General features: G+C 38.6%; 1 protein-coding gene across 2 annotated transcripts in view; it reads left to right on the top strand.

Annotated features, from left to right (window-relative positions):
- RNASEH2B (ribonuclease H2 subunit B) overlaps positions 1 to 24,891 on the top strand; it is a 44,913-nt gene that overhangs the window by 5,554 nt on the left and 14,468 nt on the right. For both annotated transcript variants that reach the window (XM_034073904.1, XM_005147650.3), the window contains exons 2-7: positions 7,578 to 7,649; positions 10,598 to 10,705; positions 12,926 to 13,002; positions 15,599 to 15,719; positions 21,464 to 21,528; positions 22,743 to 22,848. In XM_034073904.1, coding sequence (XP_033929795.1) covers positions 7,578 to 7,649; positions 10,598 to 10,705; positions 12,926 to 13,002; positions 15,599 to 15,719; positions 21,464 to 21,528; positions 22,743 to 22,848 — 549 coding nt within the window. The remainder of the gene's footprint in view (positions 1 to 7,577; positions 7,650 to 10,597; positions 10,706 to 12,925; positions 13,003 to 15,598; positions 15,720 to 21,463; positions 21,529 to 22,742; positions 22,849 to 24,891) is intronic.

Genomic DNA, 24,891 nt, shown 5'->3' with positions numbered 1-24,891 from the left:
CAACCTTTATTTTTGTGAACTAGGCAAGTTTAGTTTACTACATATTTTCAGTCTGCTGTTTTCTTCAACAGTAAATTGATTAGCTTTTTTATTGTTTTATGGGAACTGCCATATGAGTACCACTGGAAGGATTGCAAGGGGGGAAGGAAATTAACAATCCTATTATTTTTAGGAATTACTTATTTAAAAATAAAAGGAGCAGTTTCACATTAGACTTGGCAAGTTGTTTGAACAAATCTCATGTGTGCCAAAAGTCAGATGGAGGCAGAAATAAATGGACTGTGATGCCAAACCATAGGGCATCAGCACACATTAAATTAATCCTTTGTTCTTGCAGATGAGATTAAGGAACTTTTGTCTCTGTGGAACAACAGTGGAAACATGTGACTTGAAAATTTTGGTTCATACTGAGAGAAGATGTCATAGCAAAAGAAGTAGTGGAACACTAATACGTGAAAGTATTTTGCTTTAAAATTAGGCAGATTTTGTATTTTTTTTATTTTCATTCTCGTACCTTGCCCTTAAAGCTTTGATACATGCTTTTATTTAGCATTTAAAAGCAGTTTATCTGCTACAGAAGAGACCACACTTCTGGACTGTAAGGGAGCTTGATTCAGAGTTGTAAGAATGTAAAAATTCAGCAGGATACTTGAACATTAATACCTCCAGAATAAGTTATATAAAGAACTTGGAAATAATGTTTACAATAAACAAATGCATATGTTTTTAATAGCTGACTTAAAATATTAGAAATACTATATAAAATATGTACACATGTTTTTATATCTTTTTAATAAGGTGAATGTGAATATGCTTCTTTCAGAAGTTAGAACTCTGTGGGCATATTTTGTTTAACCTCCCCCTAAACTGGCATTTGCATCTCCTGAACAAAGCCTTTTGCCTGCAGGTAATTTGCACCATTTCTTGTATGTCATCTCTTAAAAGGCATACTGAGCTCAGCTGTGTATGAAGCAGATATAACTGGCAAAATAAGGAGCAAGAAGGAAGCATAGCAAATAAAATAACTGAAAAGAGATGTTTTAATATGTAACACCATCTCCTACTTCTGCTTTTTGCCATCTGGCTTGGAAGAGACCAACTTATGCCAACTTAGGCCTCTCTGCACATGGGAATAGGGCTGATGCAGGCAGTAATACATCTGCACTAGTGTTGACCCTATAAATATTGAGAAGGGAAGTCTGAAGTTTTTATCCTTTCAAGTGATAACCTGTTCTTGAACTTCTCAAGATTGATCTCTCCTTTATTAAGCTCAAAGTCCTACATGTTCTGCCTAGCATTGAGATTTCAGTAACAGATGAATTAGTATGGTCCATTGTTGCCAGTGAGTCCATGAACATGTTTTTTTGTTGGCCTAAGGAGTGGACTATGCCAGCATAAGAGGAAGCCAAAAGATGCTCTCAGGCAGAATCCTCAATATTTAACTGTATTGTATAGCAGTTATTGGAGCAAAGGACCTTTTAAACCATTTAGTAGCATTTCCATGTGAAGTTTTGCTCAAGATAGAAAACAATGTAACTTTCAGCACTAACATGTCATTATGTTTTATTATAGGATTTTCAGGTGAAGTGGGAGCCAGAAAGACTTTAAGGGGTATAAAGTATGTCACATTACATGTTACTTCCTTCGGGTACCAGATATTAAATGCTGGGATTACCAGTCTATCTGATAACCAGTCTTATCTTTTACAGCAGGCATGGCAAAAGTTGTCTTGCTGAAGCTAGTAATATGTATGGTCAAGGAGAGGATAAGGTGGTCAGGTAACATCACGTTAACATAACTGAGTAACAACTAAGAAGGTATTTCCAAAAATCAAGTGTTTGCAAGTGCAAAGCCATATCTTACATATAAGCATCTGCAAAAGAGGCTGTTTGCAGAGGTAAATCAAGCAGTGTGCCTGAGAGTACTCTCCCCCCTCTCCCCCCCCCCCCCCCCCCCCCCCCCCCCCCCCCCCCCCCCGAGAGTATTGTGAGCCAAGGAAGTAACAATGTAGTCTTGTGGTTCATCTCTTGATTTCTTACCTCTGTAAAGTTGCATACAGTCTAGTTTCGCTGGTCAAAGTGTCAGCATCACATACAGAGTAGGTTACATTCTATGCCATCTGCTTCTGCCATGGGTTCTGTTGATTTGTTCCAATGATCGTCGAATCATAGACTAGTTAGGGTTGGAAAGGACCTTAAGATCATCAAGTTCCAACCACCCTGCCATGGGCAGGGACACCTCACACTAAACCATATCACCCAAGGCTTCATCCAGCCCGGCCTTGAACACTGCCAGGGATGCAGCATTCACAGCATCCCTGGACAACCTATTCCAGTGCCTCACCATCCTAACAGTAAAGAATTTATTCCTTATATCCAATCTTAAACTTCCCCTGTTTAAGTTTGAACCCATTACCACTTGTCCTATCACTGCAGTCCCTAATGAAGAGTCCATCCCCAGCATCCCTATAGGCCCCCTTCAGATACTGCAAGGCTGCTATGAGGTCTCCATGCAGCCTTCTCTCCTCCAGGCTGAACAGCCCCAATCTACGCAGCCCATCTTCATATAGGAGGTGCTCCAGTCCCCTGATCATCCTCGTGGCCCTCCTCTGGACTTGTTCCAACAGTTCCATGTCCTTTTTATGTTGAGGACACTAGAACTGCCCACAATACTCCAAGTGAGGTCTCACAAGAGCAGAGTAGAGAGGCAGGATCACCTCCTTTGACCTGCTGGTCATGCTCCTTTTGATGCAGCCCAGGATACGGTTGCCTTTCTGGGCTGTGAGCTCACACTGCAGCCGGCTCACATTCATTTTCTCATTGACCAACACCCCCAAGTCTTTCTCTGAAGGGCTGCTCTGAATCTCTTCTCTGCCCAACCTGTAGCTGTGCCTGGGATTGCTCCGACCCAGGTGTAGGACCTTGCACTTGTCATGTAACCCAGCAGTGAGTGAGAAGAGCTTACTGATGTGGGTGATAACCAATACCTTTTTTTTTGTGACTGGCTATTTCTCAGCTTGATCAGTGTACTGAGATGACTTGCTATTTTGCCATGAGATTGCTAGTTTTAACGGAAAGAAAGGAGCAGGGATGTACAACGGGAGTGAACAGAGGTTGGGACCTCTGGACTGAACTTTTCAATGACCTGTGATCTTTGGTCATTTGAAGCCATTCGTGAAACAGTACCCTCAGTCTGTGCATACCTGAATTAATTCATTATTCTTATAGTTAATAACCTTTTAGCTTACAAAAGTTTTCAAAAGTTTGGGTGCTACAAAGTACTGGATTTATTAATTTTCACTGGGCTTTTTTCATGACATGCTGCAGGACAGGGGCACAGGCACTGAGTTAAAACCATTTACTTCAGGGTTGACTGATTCTGAAAAGAACCTAAATAAAATGATTACTTGATTTAGCATATCTTACCCTTAGGCTACAGAGTTTAAGTCTTCCATAAAATGTCCATTTAGTGTTCTCTGTCATAATGTCTCTGTCTGACACACCTTTCGTGCATGGTTGGAAGTTTAGAAGGGAATGGAAAAGACTTGTGTAGGTGACGTATGGTTTAATATCTGTTTTAAAATGAAATCTTAACTTTATATTTCCAGACTTTTAAATAATCCTGTTTTTTGCAGGGCAGTGGTGGTAGGGAAATTTGTGCTCTCAGAGGGTTTTTTCCTCTTACGCAATTGACAGATATTTACAGCCTTTTTGCTTGCTTGGCTGGCAGCTTTTTGCATGGGAATTCCATATAACTTGGTATTAGTCTGTTATATATAGTATTCTATAAGCAATTAAAAAAAACCCAAACCAACCCCCCAGAAAAAACCCACCAAAACACATGAATAGTCTTTGCATCATCCACAACAGTTTCATAGATCTTAGTCGGAGTTTTAATGTTCTTTTCCAATTTATTCATATTGCTGTACCAGCTAACATTTTTTTTTTCTAAATAGCCAGATTCATAAGTGCCTCATATCTATCCTTTGTGGAAGTAATTATTGCCAGAAATCCTTTGACAGCTGGTTCATTTTTTCACTTTGTTCTGTTTATATATTTTATAGAATTTGCCTGGTTGTATGTCTGACCTCCACAAAATACGATAGGCTTTTCTTCTTTTCTGTAATGGAAAACTCTGTTTAAGCTTTTATAGTCTTTTTTGCTCAGCTTCAGGATTCTGAGATTCTGACTATAGAGTTCAGTACAACTGATGTATGTATCCCCTACATTTTCAGATGGACTTTGTATGATTCGGTTAACAGTAAATGAACAGTAGACTTAAGCAAGTAGACATACTTATCAGGCCAGTGTTGGCATTTAATTGTCCTCAGAACTTCCTCTTCTGGTACAGCTGCAGTGGCACTATGTCTGGATTCATTCTGTCTTGCTGGAGGTGTAAGTTCAATGGAGATAGAGGCATGTACTTGCAGGGGATGATGCAGGTGGGCTTAGGATTTAGGTGGGTTCGGGTGCCCCCTGGAAGTGCCTGTCAGCTGTCTTCCTTGGCAGTTTAGAGGGTGGCTTGCAAATTGAGATGCCTCCTTGGGACAGAATTAATTGAGCCTCTCTGTACCCCTGTGTCAGTTTTTGTATCCTTGTAGTGAATGTTTTCCTAGGATAATAGCATACCATACTGGCACATCTGTTAGTAAGCTTACCTGTACTCTGTATGTAACCTGCAGCTGTAAGCTGCAAGACATTTGGTAGTTTAACTCTTAGTTTTGCTAGAAAAGTGCTGCAGTATTGCTTTTAAGAAGTCTGTATTTACTTAGCTAGGAGAGATCCTTCCCCAAATACAGGGACTGATAAATGTAATGATATTAAAGAAATCCAGTTACCTTTCCTGGCTAAAGGCCAGAGCACACACAGGTTAGGTGTGAACACCTAACTTGAAAAATCCCTTGTGCAGCTTTTTCCTAATCATGAAGTGTTTAAATTCAGATAAATAGGGCCTTTTTTGCCCTTAAGGCCATGTTAATATTGCATGCAGTTTTCCAAGCAGGTATTCTCCCAGTTTCCTCTCTTTATCTGCCATCTTGACACCTATTAGAGCCAATCTGTAAAAAAAATATACTTCAGATGCTCCTGGAAATGTAGTGAGGTATTGCCTACATTTTGAGGAAAGTGAAGGTGAAAGAAACTCAAAGAGACCATTTTTGCCTTTGTCCACTTGTGTATGTGCCCCTTCTGGTAAATCATGTTTTGTGGTGGCTGTGACATATATTATGATCCTGTCAGCAGGAGATACTGGGACTGAAGGCTGCAATTCAGACTTTTCATTAAGGTATGGTCACTGCTGTCCTCTGTGCAGGCTGTGTATACAAAGGGGCAGAGCAGAGGGTACTGAGGCTAGGCTAGTATGGCGCAGGCCATGGTGCTGGAGGGCCGTTATCTGGGCTGGGAAGACAGAATTGATGAGGTTTTGTAACGCTGAGTGCTCCCTGTGTGCAGGTGTCTCCCAGGCTTAGTGGGGATGGATGAATCCAGTGTGTTCCTAGAAAGTTAGGAACAGATCAGCTAAATAAAGATGTGAACTTCATTAAAAACAGCTACATTAGGAAGGATTGTCTACTTAATTGTTTGTGTTATACAAGATGCAACTTAGGGCTCAGCTGGACTCATTCCCAGTGTTCATAAATCTGTGCATGAAGAAAGCAGAGCAAGTGAGTGTTAGAAATTCCTTTTGATTTTTTTTTTGTTTTGCATTTTGTTTTAAATTTTGAAACTCACATTTAGTGTGTATATTTTAACATGTTCATGTGAAACACATCAAAGTAAACACATGCAGTGTGTTTCTTTCACTGTCATTAATCACTGTAGTGCTTTAAAAGGTAACAAAAAATAAACTAATGCTAAACTGTGGTCAAGAATTGAAATATACACAGCTCTAGAAATTTGAAGTTTGCCTTTGCCAGGGCAAATGTAGCTTGACAGCCCTGTGTGTATTTATGTATCAGCATATGAAGCAAGTCTGGTTAGCAAATACGGACTTTTTCCATTAAAACCTCTCAACTTATATTGAAACTTTTTAAAGCACTTTTTCAAGCCACCTGAAGCCTCCGCTAAAAATTTGCGGGAAGAAAATGACTGTAAATTCTTCAAATCTCTCTGAGAACTATTATCCTCCAACACTTTCTCAAAAAGCACACTTGCTTTTTAAGCCCTGCTTATGTCTTTATCTGGGCGATTTCTGTTTGTGGCACAACTGAATAACCAGGAGTGGATGTGAAAGATGGGGGTTGTTTAGGGCTTTAATTTTTTTTTTGCCACAGAGGTGCCAGTGAATAGCCTGTGAGAAGTCCACCTGCCCTTTCCAGGTGTGTTGGGGAAAGGCTTTCAGAGTGGAGGACACCTATTTTGGTGTACTTGAGATTCCTACTTCCCTGTTTTCCTTAGACAAGAACTGTGCTATCTCCCTCTCCACAAACCTCCTGGATATTATTGAAAGGTGAAGGACGACGACGTGGCACTTCTGTTCCTTCCAGTGGCCTCCCTTGTGCATAGCTGTGCAGCTTGCCTCAGCCGCCCCTCTCTGCTTTCCTCAGCAACGAATATCAGTATCATCTCTGTCAGTCCATTCTCTGGGGTCTGCATACTGGTTATGTATGTGAAATGCTTTAGTAATTTTCCTTGCTCTTACGAATGCCTATATGAAAGGAACTGTGACAGAACTGGCAGTGTGCAAGCTAAGAAGGATGATGCTGTCATGTTGCTCTTCATTCAGATGTGGGAAGTTGTTTTCATAAATATAAGTTAGTATTCCCTTAAAAGAGAACTCGGACAGAATGTAATTAACTGGGGATCCTTATAGATGTTTTCTCAGACTTGACTCAGCATCCTTGTGGGAGCTGTTTCCAGGTTTGTTTTTTTTTTTATTTTCACAGGGAACTACTTTGTGGTTCTGGTTTTTTGTCTGTTTTTTTTTTTTGTTTTTGTTAAAGACACAGAAAGGAGAGCAACTGTCAGAGGCTTAAGCCAGAGGTGCTGTATTCCCTCAGCTTCTTTTTCCTCTGGAGGGAGTTAAATGCACTCTGTATTTTTCAAGATTATATATAACAGATAAACAAGTGTGCATATTTAGTAACAACCACTCAGACAATTCCTGACCCATATTCCTGCATAATTGGGCTTCTTAAAAGCTTTAGAGGACCACCGTTTCATCCCATGAATATTTTACCTTTTGCACTTTTAACTTTTTAGCGTCCATGCTGTGCTTGGCCTAACTTACCAAAGCATTCCCATTGTCTTTGTGACTAAACAGGGCAACATATCAGTTCATCTCACTTAACTGAGATGTCAAACTTGGGGCCTCTCTTGCCTGAGGCTCTCTAGGGGGAAATGGTTTTCAAAATCTAAATCATCCCCAGGTACATATCTTTCCTGTGGCAGATAGAGATTGCCAGGAAGTCTGGAATCATAATTTAGGTGTCTTGGTCAGGTAGGATGAATTTGGGCAGAAAATACATGAGTTTTCAAAAAGTGTCAGTCCAGTTGATTTTGAATGCCTTGGAGAAGCATGGCAGAATGTGAAATATTTCTTCATTTATGAGGTCATAAGTTTTTCCTCTTCCCTTACAGAGGCTGCTACTGACTTTCCTGAGACACCTGATAGCGAATCTTTGTTTACAAAGCTGCGCAATCCAAGCACAGGCAAGTTTTGCTCTTGTTACATGAGCCTGTTAATGTTCTGGTTGATTCCCTCCAACATCAAAAGGTTCATATTTTGCAAGCTGAAATAATGATGACAGTGTCTTACGCGCAAAAAACACTGCTGGCAATGCGAGATAGTTAATGCTATGCAAACAGGATTTCTTTTATAATTTCAATTGGTTGAACTGTTTATTCATCAGGAGTATTGGCAGCACAAACAAAGAGGTGTAATGTAAGTTCTGTTTTTAAGTGCATTAGTTTTGGGGAGCCTGCAGTGTTGGGTGTGAAGCCTAGGCTTTTTTTTAATCCATATCTAGGCTTCATAGCATTCATCTTATGCTATAAAATAAATCGGCAGAGTCACAAGATATGATTCAGTTATACTTACCAAGTTTTTGGAGTCTTTTAATTTTAAAATAGAATTTTCTTCTTGCCCTGGTCCAAGTGGTGGTATCTCTTTTCTTGTTAATAGATGATGAGACACTTTTAATTCAAAATACGTTGGAAAGACCAGGAAATGCAGACAAATGTAATGACACTACCATCCATCAGCTGTTTTCTGCTAGACAAATTGTTCTTTTTGTCAAGGATTTGTTATTACTGAGTAATGTAATAATTGGAGTACAAGGCATTGCAACAGAAATTTGCAGTAAGCCTTTGTTAGGGTTAAAATATTTTGTTTGAAAACCACATTTCATGTTGTTTGATTTTTTTCATTTTCATAAGCTCATTTGTTTTCTGTAGACTTATGTTGTATGGTTTTGTTTTGAAATTAACTGCTTCTATTTATGTATGTTTAACTAAAGTCTTCAGGTGCATTTTAATGTTTCAGTATAGTAACTGCTACTTGTTCTTGAAAGGGGAAAATTATTAAAAACAATAGATATAAAATGTGAACTCACTTATTCATCATGATACCTGCTTTTCGAATGCTTAGATTTGCAGTGGGAATATATAGCCACAGATACTTTCCACCTGCTGTGTTATATTGGCTTTCTAATCTGCAATGTTTTTAAAAAGCATGGATATTAATTTGCTTTTCTCTGTGGAAGAAGAAATATATTTACCTTGTGGAATCAGAGATCTTGGGAAAGGTTTCTGGGGAAAGCCTAAAGTATAATTGTCTGGGTGTGTTCCTTTAGAATTTACAGGAGTTTATTTATAGACCTGCAAAAACTTTCAGTTATGTAGACCATTAGAAGTATAGGGTCTGAAAATGGAAGGACTGAGAACACCCTATTAATGTATTTTCCTTACATTTGGGTCTAACCGATGAATTGTTGATGCCAGATATTGTATAAATGCACACTGAAAGACTCGGCACAGTAGAATTCATGTGAACCACTTTATTAAATAAAAGTATGCATGGTCCTTTTTTTTACAGGTAAAAAGGACTAAATTTTTATCCCTAACAAAGACTATAAACTAGGGTTTAGCTTGCAGTTCAGAAGTACCACAAGATGCATTTTTAAAGGTGCTGAACTAAAAGAAAGGAAATAACAATACCACAAAATTTAGGCAACTCACTGAAGTGGTAAAGTTCTGAGCAAAGCTGCCTAGTTTCACTCTGCGTCCGCTGGAGTTTCTGTCTAATGCCACTGCTGGGAACCTGTGGTGACTGTCCTTTTAACAAAAGAAAATAAATTAAGAAGCTGGAGTTAGGCAATATTAGTCCCTTTCCTAAAATTCTGTAGCTCATCACTGCATTTGGCTAATGTGGTCACTGGTAGGAGTCTTAAGTTGTTTAGTGAGCTCTTCTGTGAGTAGTTTGATGTCTGGTACTGATCAAACTATGGTGTAGACCCTTGCTGAGAAGCACGTGGTAATGATTGAAATCTGTGCTCCCCCTCTTATCTAGTTTTCACTTCTCCCCAAAAGAAAAATTAGAACTGAAAGAAAGAGAGAACTAAAAGAAAATGAGAACTAAAATTATCTATTTAGGTGAGGTTAAACATCTGGTCAGTCTTTTGGATAAAGGGGGAAAAAAGTATGATCAGTCATTTTGGGGAAGAAATGTGCTTGCCCAATTTAGCTGACATCCCTCCACCCTTAGGGATCTCTGCAGACTGAGAACAGCAGTGCTGGTGTCAGCTTGCGGGGGCTTACACTGAGACATTTTAGAGCCAGCAAGTCGGTGCAGCTTTGCAATTCATGTGTTTTGAGCAGGGCTGCCATGTTGTACTTGTTCTTGAAGTTGGATTGGCAACCAGGGAAGGACCAGTCCAGCCACAGACTCAGCTGACCAAATTTCAGTGGCCCCTTCTGTAGTTCTGGCAGCTTTCTGGTTTAAGTATGGAAAATACAGTCCTGTTCACAACATACTTGTCACCCTTTTTGTTATAACCCAGAACTAATGTGAAATGGCAGAGCTGTGCTATAGGGTGGCCTAAAAAAAGCTTTGCTTTCCAAAGTATCAAGATTCTAATGGGCATTTTGAAGCAACTTTTTAGCTTCCTAGTTCAGCTTATTTGGCTACCTATACTGAGCCATTTGCAGTCCATTTTGATGCACACAAAAAATAGATTTAAAATTGCCACTTTAATGTTTGAGGCTTTTGTTCCCCTAACCCAGAGCCTGATACCTTGAAGACAGACATAATGGAAGGAGCAAGTATTTTCTTGTTTTCCACCTTTCCCCTTCAGTACAGAGACAAAAGCTGATTTCTTTAGTGATTTTGATTTGTGTTTGGATCAAAGGCCTTGTGTTGTAAGATGAACTATTCTCACATCTTATTTATTGATTCAAATTCAGTTTGGTTTATAAAGCTAGTAAATGAACATCTGTATATAATAGTTTTCTTTGTCTGAGCTTTCTTTGTAGTGAATTTATATAGAATGTGTGTATGTTTGAGTGTCTGTATGTATATAAGGCACATTCTTCAGACATACTGGGTATTCTTTTGATTTTTGTGAAAGCTTACAAACACAAACCAGATTTCTTTTCAACAGGGGAAGCAACCCTTTACTTATTCAATACTGGTGCACAGCAGCTGTTTGAAGTAAAAGCTTTTCATGAGGAAAATCGTTCCTGGTTTATAGGTCAGACTGTTCAACAAGGTGAGAAATATAATGTATCCTTCTCCCAACTGTAACTGATGTTAATACAAAGGCCTTTCCTCTCCCTTCTAGTAAATTTACAGGTGTTTTTCTGAGTTGTTTGGGGCATGCTGCATCACATCCCCACCTTCTGACACACTCATTTGCCATCTGGATTTAACCAGGGCTGGGAGCTTTGTGGTCTCTCTTTAAAAGGCTGCCTTTGGCAGCCTCAATTAGACAGATGTTCATTTGTCTTTGGGGCGGAGGGGAGGTCATTCAATTATATTTAAACTGAAGTGCCATAAAATACTTAGCTTGCCTTGTCAATCACACCAGAAAGTCCTCTCTGTAAATAAAATATGTGTTATCCTACAGGGGGGAAAAAGGGCTGGAGGGCCTTAGCTCTGAGTGGTGTGTTAGAGCTCCAAGCATTGGAATGTATGGTCTTGCTTTCTTTTAGTTACCTCTGTAGTCCCCTGTGTGAGTGCTGGTATTTCAAGATAGGTTTGCTGTTTAAAGGTGCCATTTCGGTGTTTGGTCTGAAGTGAGCTCTTTTATAACATCCTAGTCATTCTCTGATCCTACCTTGCCTTTCTGAAAATGTGGAGGAAACTTGTGTAACTGTGATAGCTTTAACAGTAAGGATGTCATTTCAGTAGTGTTTCCCTGACAGCATGTCTATAGACCAAGCAATAAATATTAATTCAGGAGACAAAAGTATATTTATTTTATCCTTTTTAACTAGAACAATTTTTAGTAATAAATAAAAGCAACTCCATCAGACATACGCCTTTTTTAACCATAATATCCCAAAGCGTGTGTTAACTTTTAAACATCCTCTGCAGGCGCATATAGCAGTGCAAGCGGTGTGTCTGTGAGCTTTTCTTTGCTCTATCTGGGTGTGAGCCAAAAGACTGGGTCTGCTCCCTGCTCCCAATTATGTCCACATTGTATTCTCCCCCTCCCTTTCTAAGTTCTGTTTTGGCCCTTGGGAAACAGTTGCCTTAAGGAATCATCGCCACAGTTTTCTTTAAAAGATACAGGGAGGGGGAAATTGTTCATGAATGTCAGGCTGCTGCATCTCTGAAACAGTCAGGGGAAGAACTACAGAAAAAAACTGAGTGTTTGCAAATTATGTGCAGAGAAGGACAGAAGTCTTTATACACCTATAGTGAGTCTGAACTCTTTAGAACAAATAAAATGCCTCTTCCTAAAGGTACAGTGGAAAGCATTTAAATGAAAGCTTTGAGAAAGTGCCTGCGGTTTCTGTAAGTAGTCCTTATGCTTGTTTTGCCTGATGCTTGCCTTGCTTTGTGCAATGCATCATGTTAGCAATGCAGGTGTTAGCTTTGTCCAGACCGTGTTCTTCCTACCCCATCTTTTGTTAGTTTTTAGGGCTATTTTAAGAGAATTTACTTTTCTCTAATTATCTTAATCGTGTGATTTAAAACAAAAATTACATTCACTTGCTTTTGGTTTGCTAATTAATGTCAAATTGTCATCGATTATTTGGTCTTATTAGTGAATTTCCTTGATGTTACATTGTTTCCAATTATCTACAATTATACAAAAAGCCTGACTAAGTCATTGTCCTACAATGAGGTCCAGATGGGCTGAGGTGTCTGTTTCAGTGGGAAACCAACTTCTTCCTTTGGGTATAACTTTGAATACAACATACTGGGCCATATTGTCTGATTTATTTATTTTGTTCTATTAGGAGATTGCATGCAGATTCTCCCCATACAGATGAGAGGCATATCTAACTTAACTAGTTCTCGAAATTCTTTCTTGCCTTGCCTACCTTTTCAGCCAGCACAATGTTGCCTTGCCCAGTGTTTGAGGTGGAGTATACTGTATTTAATACTAGTATTAATTTATGTATTTAATACTAGTATTTAAAACAAATTTCTGTTACACCCAAATCTCCCAATAGAGGGCACCTTCAATTTTGCTGGTTTTAATATAGTCAAGAAAAAGGCAAAACTAAGTGCTTGAAGCCAGCAGACCTGTAGTGGAGCTTGTGCTTTGGTTTGGCAGGGTTGAGAATTGAGTTCTGTCTGTATTTTTAGTGTAAAATCACAAAGACTGTTATCCTGCCCATTTATTTAAATACTGGAATACTAAAAAACCCCAACAAAATCTCCTCTTATTGTCCACACTCCTGGAAAACATAAAAAAAAAAAGTTAATATACTAAGCTTTTTGGTACTAAACTTACTCTTACATATATGTCACGTAGATGGGCGCCTGCTGTTTGTTACACCGATGGACCCCTTATTTCTGATACTTTACTACCTCATAAAGGCAGACAAGGAGGTAAGCCTGCTTTATTTTTTCACTGGAATTCTTAGGAGAAAACATTATTTCTGTCTTCATCTTCTGCAGAAGTTGTGTTAATTTTACAAAGAGGGGTTTCCATAATAATGGAAATTTAATTTGCATTTAAAGCAGAGATACCCACCCTAGAATTTTTTTTTATTTGCATAAAGTTTTTTTTTTCAGTAAGGTATATTCCAGGAGTCAGCTTCCAATATCAGCAAATTCTAATCATCTCCTTTTTAAGAGAAACAGAGAATCTCTTTTGTCCTTTTGTGAGAGCCTATCCCGGAACTACTGAATTTTAAATTATGAGATGTCATCAGAGTAAAACAAACCAGTGCCCTTTCGTAGTCATCAGTAGATGGGTCAATTTGGGAAAGAAGGGAAAAAGAAAGAAGAATCTTGATGCTATGGAGAAAAAGAAGAAACATTTATATGGCAGTTTGAACTTAAAAGGAAATGCTGCCTTCTCACAAGCAGTATTTGTAGAGCTGTTGTATCAGCAATAGGATGTTCAAGTGTCCGAAAGCTGTATAATTGATAAATGGCTTAATTGGATTTATCATGGGTATGACAAAACCTCCTTAAATTTCTGAAGTTTATCAAAAGGCGTAGACAAAGTTACTGATTTATTGCTTATAATCTGCCAGTGGTAAAAAAAGACATGAAATGTACAAGTTGATCCTTGGGTTTTTCCTTTTTCATAGAGGCAGTAAATTCACTCTATGCATCCTAAGAGTTTTTTGCTCTAATAGCACTTCCTATGAGGTTGTCTGTTGTTTTGTGCTTTAGACTGCAAGTGGAGAATGAAAGAGAAAATTTTTACATGGTGAAGAAACACCTGTAATAGTAACCTATTGTTCTGTCATTATTTTTAAATTATTTATGGTATAGGATATACAAATATATTCTGCTTTTTTGTGGTCTGTTCCTTCTTCAGGATGGCCCATTAGAAGAAGTTATTTCACAAGGAATAGTTCAGCTCATTCTCTACGCACTGTGCTGTCTTAGAATTCAGCATCCATTTAAAGCTTTATACCAAACCCTAAATTAGGGAAACAGGAAATGTCCTCTATGTGGTAAAGTGTTGACGTAGCCTGAGTAAAGAACAACAACTGCTGCTGTTTCTGTACCTGAGAAGCATTGTGTACTGCCCTTTACTCTCTTGGCACATTGTTTTCTAGGTTTTCTGGTTTTGTAGGCTGGGCATGATGCCAGATAAATGCCATAGAGCTGTTCTGAGTCATAAATCAGGGCAAATGCATTCCTGCAGTTCCCTGCCCAAGTTAGCCTTTTAATTTTTTTTAGTAAAGGGAAGTCTTTTGAGGATTGTGTTGCAGATACTTCTTGCAGGACCAGCTTGAATGCAGCACAATTGCTTGGCTCGAACTGGTGGGTGTCTAAGTACCCACTGTGTATGTTAGGATCATCCTTTGCACCATTCTTTGGTTTTGATAGTGTGATGAAGGGTTGCTTAATGTGTCTTTTGAGCAGAGCCATCTCCTATCCAGCAGGTTTTCTTGGCTTAGTGTCTCCTCTACCGCACAATGTAAATGTGGCTGTCTTGTTTTGGGACACAAGCAGGTTTGTACAGGTAAGTTATAGAAAACAGTCTATTCCAGCTTTATTTCTGCATCTTACAATATTCTTTTTGCCATTGTTATTGTGCCCTTTTCAGGAGAAAAAAACTTAAAATACTTTGTTGTGTTTTGGTTTTTGTTTTTGGGGTTTTTTTTGTTAGTTTCTTTGGGATTTTTTGCTTGTTTTTATTGTGATTTAACACACATTTTAAGCCTCTGACTGTCCAGCAAGAGGATTAATTAATAGTGAAAGCAGTATACCCAAGTGGGTTTTTTCATGCTGACCGGTACAATGACTTCAGCTTTGGCTCCTGAGACCATGCACTCTCTAGGGATGGAGAGCTCACTGAGTCTTTGTACTGATGCGCTAAAGGATCTTTCCAAAGGAAGGCTGCCAGTTGTGCCAAACAGTGCTGAATGATTATGCATTGTTTGGCAACGGCAAAATTTGTTTGATGATTCTGTCATGTGTGGGGCTATTTAAGTTGTGCCAAAATCACTTTATATACATACTCTGGCCAAACTGGAATTGACTTTGCAGAGGTGAAAGGTTAATACTGTGTTCCAGAAGCTGCCCTGCTCCTTTGAGAATTAACTTAATGGAAGGAAAAGCAAAATTTGAATGGAAGTTATGACACTGGATTTAATCCAACAGGTTTTGATCTAAAATGCTATTGGCACACACTGACTACTGTGTCTTGTGTCATCTTCCAAAAAATCCCACTGTACTTCACATTAGTTTCTCCCTGTGTTGTTTTAAATTTGGTCTTTTAAGTGCAGTAATTGAAGAGTTCAGCATTTTGCAGGTATTTACTGGTTTGAAATAAATACTTATAGCTTGCTTTGTAATCAGTTTCTGACTGTGTCATGTATTACCATTCAAAATACAATCTTTTTTAAATCCTTTTTAATACCATGCCCATTGCATGCATATGTATTTCTATATAAGTGTAGCGTGTATATGTGTCTTAACGTTATAATAACGCTTTATAATCCCTTTGTTGTGTTTTCAGCAACAAGGAAAGTTTCAGCCACTCGATCAAGTTGTGCTAGATGCAGACTATCCTAACTGCCCATTGCTGCTGAAGTGTGCAGATGCTAAACAGTACATACATCATATAACAGAAGTAAAAGGTGAAAAAAACGGGCTGGGGCAAATTAAAAAAAAAAAGACTGGATTTATTAGTGTCACTTCATTACAAGATAGATTTAAATACTGGGTTTTGCTTTACGAAACACCCAGAGTGCTGGATGCAGCTGTACTTTTAAGAACAAACGTTTAAGCTTAGAAATTGTCATTGCACTATTGTGAATAGTAATGTGTGGATCTCAGATTATCTGATGTAACTAAAATACTTGGACTCTTCATTAGGGACTGTGGTGATAAGACAAGGGGTAGCAGGTTCAAACTTAAACAGGGGATGTTTAAGATTGCATATAAGGAAGTTCTTTAAGGGTGGTGAGGCACTGGAATGAGTTGCCCAAGGAGGTTTTAAATGCTCCATCCCTGGCAGTGTTCAAGGCCAGGTTGGACAGAGCCTTGGGTGATATGGTTTAGTGTGAGGTGTTCCTGCCCATGGCAGGGAGGTTGGAACTATATGATCTTAAGATCCCTTCCAACCCATCCCTAAGGATGTCCCTCCCCAGCATCCTTATAGGCCCCCTTCAGATACTGGAAGGCTGCTATGAGGTCTCCACGCAGCCTTCTCTTCTCCAGGCTGAACAGCCCCAACTTTCTCAGCCTGTCTTCATATGGGAGGTGCTCCAGTCCCCTGATCATCCTCATGGCCCTCCTCTGTACTTGTTCTAACAGTTCCATGTCTTTTTTATGTTGAGGACACCAGAACTGCCCACAATACTCTAAGTGAAGGTCTCACAAGAGCAGAGTAGAGGGGCAGGATCACCTCCTTCGAACTGCTGGTCACGTTCCTTTTGATGCAGCCCAGGATACAGTGGGCTTTCTGGGCTGTGAGTGCACTCTGCTGGCTCATGTTCATTTTCTCATTGACTAACACCCCCAAGTCCTTCTCTGCAGGACTACCATGAATTTCCTTTTTGCCCAACCTGTAGCTGTGCCTGGGATTGCTCCGACCCAGATGTAGGACCTTGCACTTGTCATGGTTAAACTTCATGAGGCTGGCATCAGCCCACCTCACAAGCGTGTCGAGGTCCCTCTGAATGGCATTCCTTCCCTCTAGTGTATCAACAGAACCACACAGCTTGGTGTCATCGGCAAACTTGCTGAGGGCACACTCAATCCCACTGTCCATGTCACCGACAAAGATGTTGAACAAGACCGGTTCCAACACCGATCCCTGAGGTGGTTGAAGTCCCCCGTGAGAACAAGGGCCTGCGAGTGTGAGGCTTTTCCTATTTGTCTGTAGAGTTTTCATTCACAGGTTCCTCTTGATCAGGTGATAGTTGGTGCAAAGTATCAATTCTGTGCATAGATTCCTAAACCTTTGCCCAGAATACACTTTGGTATGAGGGCTTTTATTTTGTTTGAGGACATTATATGCTTTCTAGGGAAGAAGAAGTAGCACTGCATAATTTTCACAGCTTGGCAGACCTGTGGAAGATACAGGACAACAGTTTTTATATTCAGTCCTTTAAAGACAATTCTCCTTATGCTTGCTGACTTCCTGATAGAGAATGGAAATTTCCCTACACACAGATGGGAAGTCTACAGAAGGAAATACAGGAGTCTTAGAACATGGAATTTACCACCAAGTGCAAAACAGCTAAGGTGCCTGACCCTTACTGATTCCAACTACATGCTCCTTCCAGGGAGTTGGAAGTACACAGAACAGAAGCCAGAAACATTAGGAATCTGTTTTCATGAAGCACTCTGCCCTCAATATATAAGAAGAAATATTTAGGTAATATACAGATAATTGGGAAGTGGCTAAGAAAGGTGATGAAAGAATGAAAACCTTGCTGAGAAGTAAAACACCAGAATTCTTTATTGCTATGTACAACATCGATAAGTGGTTTTTTCCTGAAAGTTTTAGATGCAGAAGTTTAAATATTTCCAGTACAATGTGGTGCATATCATAATGTAATGTAGGGCAATTGTCTCTCCCAGAAAATCAATTTGAACTTTAGGGCAAGACATGTTTCCATGGAAAACGGTCACTTTAACATGAAAACAAGAAATCTGGGCAGCAAGGCTCTTGTTACATTCTTGCTGGTACTGTGGTAGTAGGAATTATGTGCTGTTGTGATACTCCTGTATTTCCAAAAGAAGCTTCAGAAAACATTTAGTTACATTCAGTATCACTGGGAATAGGGAACCTTTTTCTTTGGTTAAGGTCTGACTTTAGAGAAGACTTCCTTGAAACAGATGCATCTGAACTGCAAAACCACTTTTGCCTTCCCATGAAATTCTAAGTGTCTACGGTAATAACTATTATTAAACTTTAAGGCAGTTGCTGTGCCCTACAACTTTTCTAACACTGGATAAGGAGCTAGGGGTGAGAGAAGGAGTACTAAACTTCTGTGCACCCATCTGAGAAGGTGAAAAATTATGCCAGATCCTCTTGGCTGTCAAACTAAGAATAATCCTACAGGAACGTAGGACAATGTCTGGATTATTGTTCTGAAGGGGCACTTCATCCAAACAACACTGCTGCCTTTGAGCTATATTTATGTTCCCTTCATAACAGCAAAGTAATATATATATATAAGTGCTGTAGACAAGGTCTTGTATCTTGGCCTAACCTCTGTATCTATTCTGAAACTGTATATGCAGTTGTTATCCATCAGAGCATCCCCTGAAAAACAGTATTCTGTTAGACATTAGTAAAAATGCTTTACTGCTTGTTTTTTGCATTAGTATTTTTAATAATGTATTATAAACACCTGTAAGTTTGTGTCATTTTGCCAGCAAGTTATATTAACTGGTAAAGAAGTTACGTTCACTTCCGTTTTTTGTTTTGAAATGTAAGGTAAAATTTGGTCACCTTTCTGTTCAATCCACTTCTATGTGTTTCATATTCTTATGTCTTTTATTGCCTGTAAAAAGTACCAGTATGACTAAGGTACTCTTTTCTAGCTTTGGGACCTGTTATCCACTTTGTAGCCTTTCTTGTTTAAGGATTAAGGTTTTAGGGCAAAAGTATCTTTTGTATTGAGCTTTCTGCCCTTCTGTGCTGTTTGGCAGAATTTAACAATGTATTATTTCACTTTTAATTAAATCTTAAGGCACATAACATCTGTCTAACGAATTCTTACCCTAGGGCGCTTGCAGTTTACACTTACTGAATTAGCAGAGAGTCCACCTTCCCTGGCCTCAGTGTTGAAGGGCACTGAAAATTCATTTTGCTGGATTAAATTCCTAGTTACCTATTTAGTAGCTGGGGAAAGGGTGTGTTACAGCTCACTAAATCTGGGTGAGGCAGGTTGTTTGCTAATAAATTTGAACATTGGGTGTGAAATGCAGTTGAGAAGGTTGAAGAAAAGGTTATGAATTCCAGTTCTAGACTTTTACTCTTTGTTTCATTTTGCAAGGCAAAAACTGTACTGTGATCTTGTCTGATACGATTAACATGAAGAGCCAAGAAAACTTACCTGATTAGAATAACTAAGTGATATTGCCAAGCTTGTATTCCCAGAAGGAAGGGAAAAAGGGGCCATATGAGTTTCAGCATTATGGAAAACACTGAGAAAATGAATGTTAAAATGTGCTTTAGGCAGTTTGCTCAACAGTACATCAGGGAAACTTCCAAGTCTACATAGCGATTACCCGATCATGAACATATTATTTAATTGTAGAACCACTTATGTTCCATCTGTATTTCTCAAACCCAATCTTTCCAGATGTCTCAGACCAGTTTTATAGGCACCAGACACATTAGGGAACAAAAGGCTTTCCAATATATACTCACATTATCAAACATAGTCGCTAACTCTCACCAATACCAAATGTGCATCACATGTTAAATCCACGTTCCAATATTGAATCCTTTTGTCAGCAGTTTGTGACTTTCATAACTCACTTTAATTCTTCAGAGGTCTCAAATATTGTCAGTTCCTAGAGTTTAATAGTCAAAACTGTCAAGCACACAAAATATTTTCAAACAAAGTGATCTCTGAAGGGTTCAGTGTAATTATTTTTCACATGTTTTAATGAAAATGGCTTCACAGTTCTATGTTTCCTTTCCCTAACTGAGTCACTCTGAATCATGCTGTTGTGGGGGAGTTTGCCTGGGAATCTGGACTGGAATTACTTTTTAGCATGAGTTTTGGGGGATGATGGCTGGAGGGATGTCTCTTCCTCAAACTTTCTTAGGTAAGAAAGGAATCCATGAATCACTCACTGTACTTGGACCCAAACTGTGTTAGCTCTTTGAGAAGCAGGTTTAGGTATCCAGAGTGTCTCCCCTATATTCTGCTTCTTTCATTTAGAAGCCATTTAGAAGCTTCTAAATCCTAAAGGTTCCAGTCAGCAATGTCACAGGTAGTTACCTGCAGCTCATCATCTTCATGAATCAAAGTGTATATTGGTGATCTTTTCCTTTTTGCTCTGAAGAATTTTTGTATTATGATCTTCTACAACTGTTGAGATATTTTTAGACTTTATCTTGTAAACAGCTTTCCTCAACCTCTTCTCAAACTCTCCTCAACCAGTACTCAACTGGTACACAAGTACCAGTATCATGGTACTCCCTACCATGCATACACAAAGAGTGCATAATAGTTGGCTATTTGAATGCCATTTGAAAGAGCCAAGATAAAGCCAAAGAAAGAAATGCTGAAGTAATCATAAATAATACCTTATTGTTTGCAAGGACAGAAGGAAATTTCTTGAACTGAACATTGGAATATGATATTGGATCAGTAAATGACACAGAACAAATGTAGATATTTATGGGAATGGTATACAGGAGATTAAAACTTACTGAAATACCTGTTAAAGACAGAAGCAGAGTCTTTTCTGTGAAATCTTATTAGGCAATCTTATTAGGCAATTCTAAAATGTAACTTTCTGTGAATTATACTATTTTTTTTTACTGAAATTTCCATGAGCCTTTGTAATTTTCTCTTTACCTCAGCATCATGAACTCGCATATCCAGATAGCTGATCACATGTGACTAGCAAGTGTTCATGATACCCTAGTTATCACAGGGGAAACACTTTCTGAAATTCTTATATTGTTGAGTTAATTTATATTGCTCAATAAATCGTAAATGAATCATGTACTTCCTCCCACAAGGAGTGTGTTTCACTATTTTTGGATTCTGTATTTTCTTTTGACATGATATTAAGCTACGTAAAAGGGGAATAGAAGTAAAACTTACGCTTTAGTCACACTGTAAAATGACAGGGGAGAACTGATAGGAAAAGAGTTAACTGGAAGTGTGAATGGTTTATCTTCACTAACCAGCTCTCTGTCCTGTCCCCTTACTAGGTGCTGGAATTCAGTAAGTTAAGATTTAAGATAATATGTTGTGGGGTTTTTTGTTTTCTGGGCTTTTGGGTTTTTTTTAAAGCTGTTGTGGAACCAACATTTTATATTGTGAGCTGTGCACTAAAAATGACCAGTTTGGAGGCACATGGCAGTGAAGGTTTGGCAAACTATGAGAAGAGCCTTAGTGAATTCAGGCAGCCCAAGATTACACATAAATAAATAAAACATCTGCTTGGCTTGGTTGTGGCCTGATTACAGAATTGTCAAAGTGTTCAGACTTGTGCATATCAGCCCATTCTGTTTATTTTTCCACGTTCCTGGTATTTTTGAAACTTATTACCCTGATATCAAACATGTGCAAGCTGCAAATTAACTTTCATGCTGTATCTACAACTTAAGATTTTAAATGTATTGAAAATGCAATTCAAACCAGTTATGACTTTCTTACCCTTACTTATGTTTTCTCAGAGATTGGCAGCCAGAAATTCTACAAATACAGCCAAGAGAAGACACTGAAGTGGCTAAAGAAAAAGGTACTCTTTTTTCTCTTTTGCTTTGAAAAATTGCTTTATGCTTAAAATGAAAATGCTTATTAACTTGTCCATATCTGCTTTTGAGCTATGTGGTGTGCTTAAGTTCAAGGTTTGTGTCCTGTGCAGGAAGGAGAGTCATAACAGTGAAGTTGTTGCACTTATGAACCTGATGAGATATTAGAGAAATGGAAAGTTTGTTACATTTCTTTTTCTGACATGCTGGCATAAAAGGGATTCATGGAGTGGAGGGAGGCACAAACAGCTGAAATTCAGCTTATCGCTGTATTCATTACGCTTTGCATAAGGTGAGGGGCTTTGTCTTTTGCTTTGTCCACTTCACAGATGAGCTAGAGGAGAGCTTTGACTACTGCAGCTTTTAAATTCTGCCATGCATTAAAGCTGGACAGAAATGCCTTGATTTTGTGCTGCAAATGGGTTTCCTCATGAAGTTTGGCAGAGTCTCTCAGGATGGTCCTGGTATGGTTGCTTTTGCCCTGAATCCAAGAGGTCTGTACAGTATGCAGAAAATAAGCTAGTGTTATAGCAAAGCCTGATTGTGGTCTGCATTTTGGTATAAAGAAGGTGAATCTTCTTTTACGCACATGCTTGTGCCCCTATTATGGTGCCACTTTGTAAAAAAGATTGCATGCATCACATGATACAAGGAAACCTCCTCACTTAAATTTGTAAATGCAAGCACAAAATCTGGTCTACTTTCTGCAATGATGAGGAATGGGGATATCTTATTTTGCAATGACTGTCTGAATATTTGCATTTAAGCATACCTGTTTGTATTGTTGAAATGTCTTCTGCCAGTTACCTCTCTCTTAGATCCAGTGCCTCGTAAAGTCCTTTATCTTTGATTTCCTCCAGGACTGCCTTTGCAATCCAGCTGAGCTCAGCCATTCTCTGTTCTCCAGCCAGGTGTATTGCTCACCTGTGTAGTCATGGCTGTTGCCTCTGAGTTGCTTGGCTCATCTTAGGGTGCTCCAAAACTGGTGCTGTGTTGCCAAGGCAACATCTTCAAAGACATACTAGGTTTTTTGAGTTCTTTGAGCTCATATGCTAGTTATTACAAATGTATATTAAATTTCACCACAGCCCATAACTTGAGTGTTTTATATGCTTGAAACAAAATTACAAGAGCTTTGTCACTGCATTAACATGTGCATAACAACATTGATACAGACATTTCATTCTGTGGTTTCCTATAGGTCAATCAAACAGTGAAAGCACTTAAAAGCAACAATATAACCGTAGGTGAAAGGGTATTTGCAGCTACATTTATCAGCAGTAAACAGATCACAGATACTGAAGAAGGTAAGAAAACTAAACATTGTAATGAATTCCATTTTTGTGAAGTCGCATAGGTGGAGATAAAACATGATTAGTCAAATGTATTGAAATTGGCATTTGCAGTAAATTTATTCCTTGTACAGAAAATTCCATATCTGTTGTGACTGTGTCAGCTGTGTCAGCAGTTGTTGACTTTTCTGAGTTCTTTGGTGTCTTCATTGGGTGACATTGTAATTAGTGGTAGGTCTCAGCTAGGGTTCGTTTAGCTTCTGAGTTCGAGGAGAAGACTTTCTGCTCAATGAAATGTGCTAGTGTTTCACTAAACTGAGACTGTCTTGAACAGTAGGACAGATGATTATAATAATATGAGTATCTATCCCGTTTCTCTGTATTAGAACAGAGTTCTTTTTTATTGATATTTTTATTAGCATTCAAATACTCTTCGTAGGATTCTCCAAAAGGAGAAGGGTTCCTAGGAAGTCATAGTCACAGAGGAAAAGCTCCTGCTGTGAACATTACTTTATGTGACAAATGTATAGAATACACAAGTGTGTGCTTATACAGGACAAAACCTTAATAATATGTGTATTAAGTTGCCCTGATGTTGACAGTCCTGGTACCCAAAAGTCTGTAGCGATCCTGTTTGCTTCCCTGGGGAGGGCAGTGTACTAAATGTTACTGGGATATGAGTGTAGAGAAACCTGAGAATAGACTTAGAATAAATTCTTTGAATGTTAATGACAAATGAGAAAAGTTTAGAATAAGATGAACAAAAGAAAGTTGTTTCTTATTACAGAGACATTCAGAAGTCTGCATGCTGTTGAAAAATAAGTAGAAACAAAGCAACTTGCTGACGAAGTGGAAAATGAGTTACCAAGTAAAGATATCAAAGGAAACAACATAAATGGGATTTAAGAGGCAACTAGACAGTTTTATAGAACAGAGATTGTAATATATGTTTTTTAAAAAGAGGCAAAGCTGCAAAACTTGTAAGTGACTTTAACTGTACAGTAGCTTTTCATCCTTTCTCCACCCCCTTTTTTTTAAAGAAAGGGAAAATCACCCTAACAGCAACCATCTTGACTATGCTTAAATTACTTTATCTCTGAAATTTGTAATTAGCTTATCTGCAGTGTTTTTTCCATACCTGGATATAACAGTCTTTTTAAAAGCCATTTTCAGATTTTAAATCTAAAGATCAGCACTGAAATAGTGAATACTAGCAGTTAAAAGTAGGTTAGTTTTGGGGGCAGCCCCTCTATATGTAGCAAGGTGAAGGACACAAAGACTAATTTTCTTGTGTGATCCTTTCACTGCCATGACAGTGAAATTTATTTCTGTAGAGATTGCTTTCATAGGGGTATTACAAAATTTCAGTACCTAATAAATAGATGGGTGTGTGTAGTTAGCGTCTGCAGACGTTGTAGGGCAAAAATCTTGGAGGATATAAGGAGTGCTAATGGGGAAGGAGGGGAGGTTTAACATAAGAGACCTGAATATTTCATTCAGAAGACAAAGAAGGGAGATGCACAAGTATTCCTGGTGTTTGACAGGAGGTTAATAACAAAGCAAGGCTAGGATGAGAACACAAACTCCCTAGAAGGCAAACAGTGGTATTTTTGAATTGGTAAAGGAAATCAGTGAAGACTGCTTCAAGGGAGAAATGTAAAGAGAATGGATTCTTTATTTAGTACAGAATAACAGCAGTTGACTTGGACTTACCATTCAGTGTCATGATGTAAAGAGTGAAATAATGGGAATATTTTTCTTAAGCAATAAATTGGATGTATTAAATGCTGAGGTGAAATTCTCTCTTGGATTGGAATTATTTCTTGTTCTCTCCTGACCCCAAAGTGGGTGTAGGGAGTGATAAATCCTTGATGAATCTAAGCAGTGGAGGAAGTAGAAGTGCAGATAGGAGATACTAAGATTTTGATGTCAGTATAGTTGAAATGCATGTACTGGTGTCAGTTTGTTAATTCCTTCTGCTTTAATGCCAGTTTGCATTGGGCTTTTTAGGTGGGTTGTTTTTTGTTTTTTTTTTCAAAAGGAAACTGTCTGGCACAG

This window comes from Melopsittacus undulatus, chromosome 2 (genome assembly GCF_012275295.1).
Source record: "Melopsittacus undulatus isolate bMelUnd1 chromosome 2, bMelUnd1.mat.Z, whole genome shotgun sequence".
NCBI classification, from domain to species: domain Eukaryota; kingdom Metazoa; phylum Chordata; class Aves; order Psittaciformes; family Psittaculidae; genus Melopsittacus; species Melopsittacus undulatus.
Note: the sequence above shows the minus strand (reverse complement) of the source record. Positions and strands in the feature narration are given on the sequence as shown.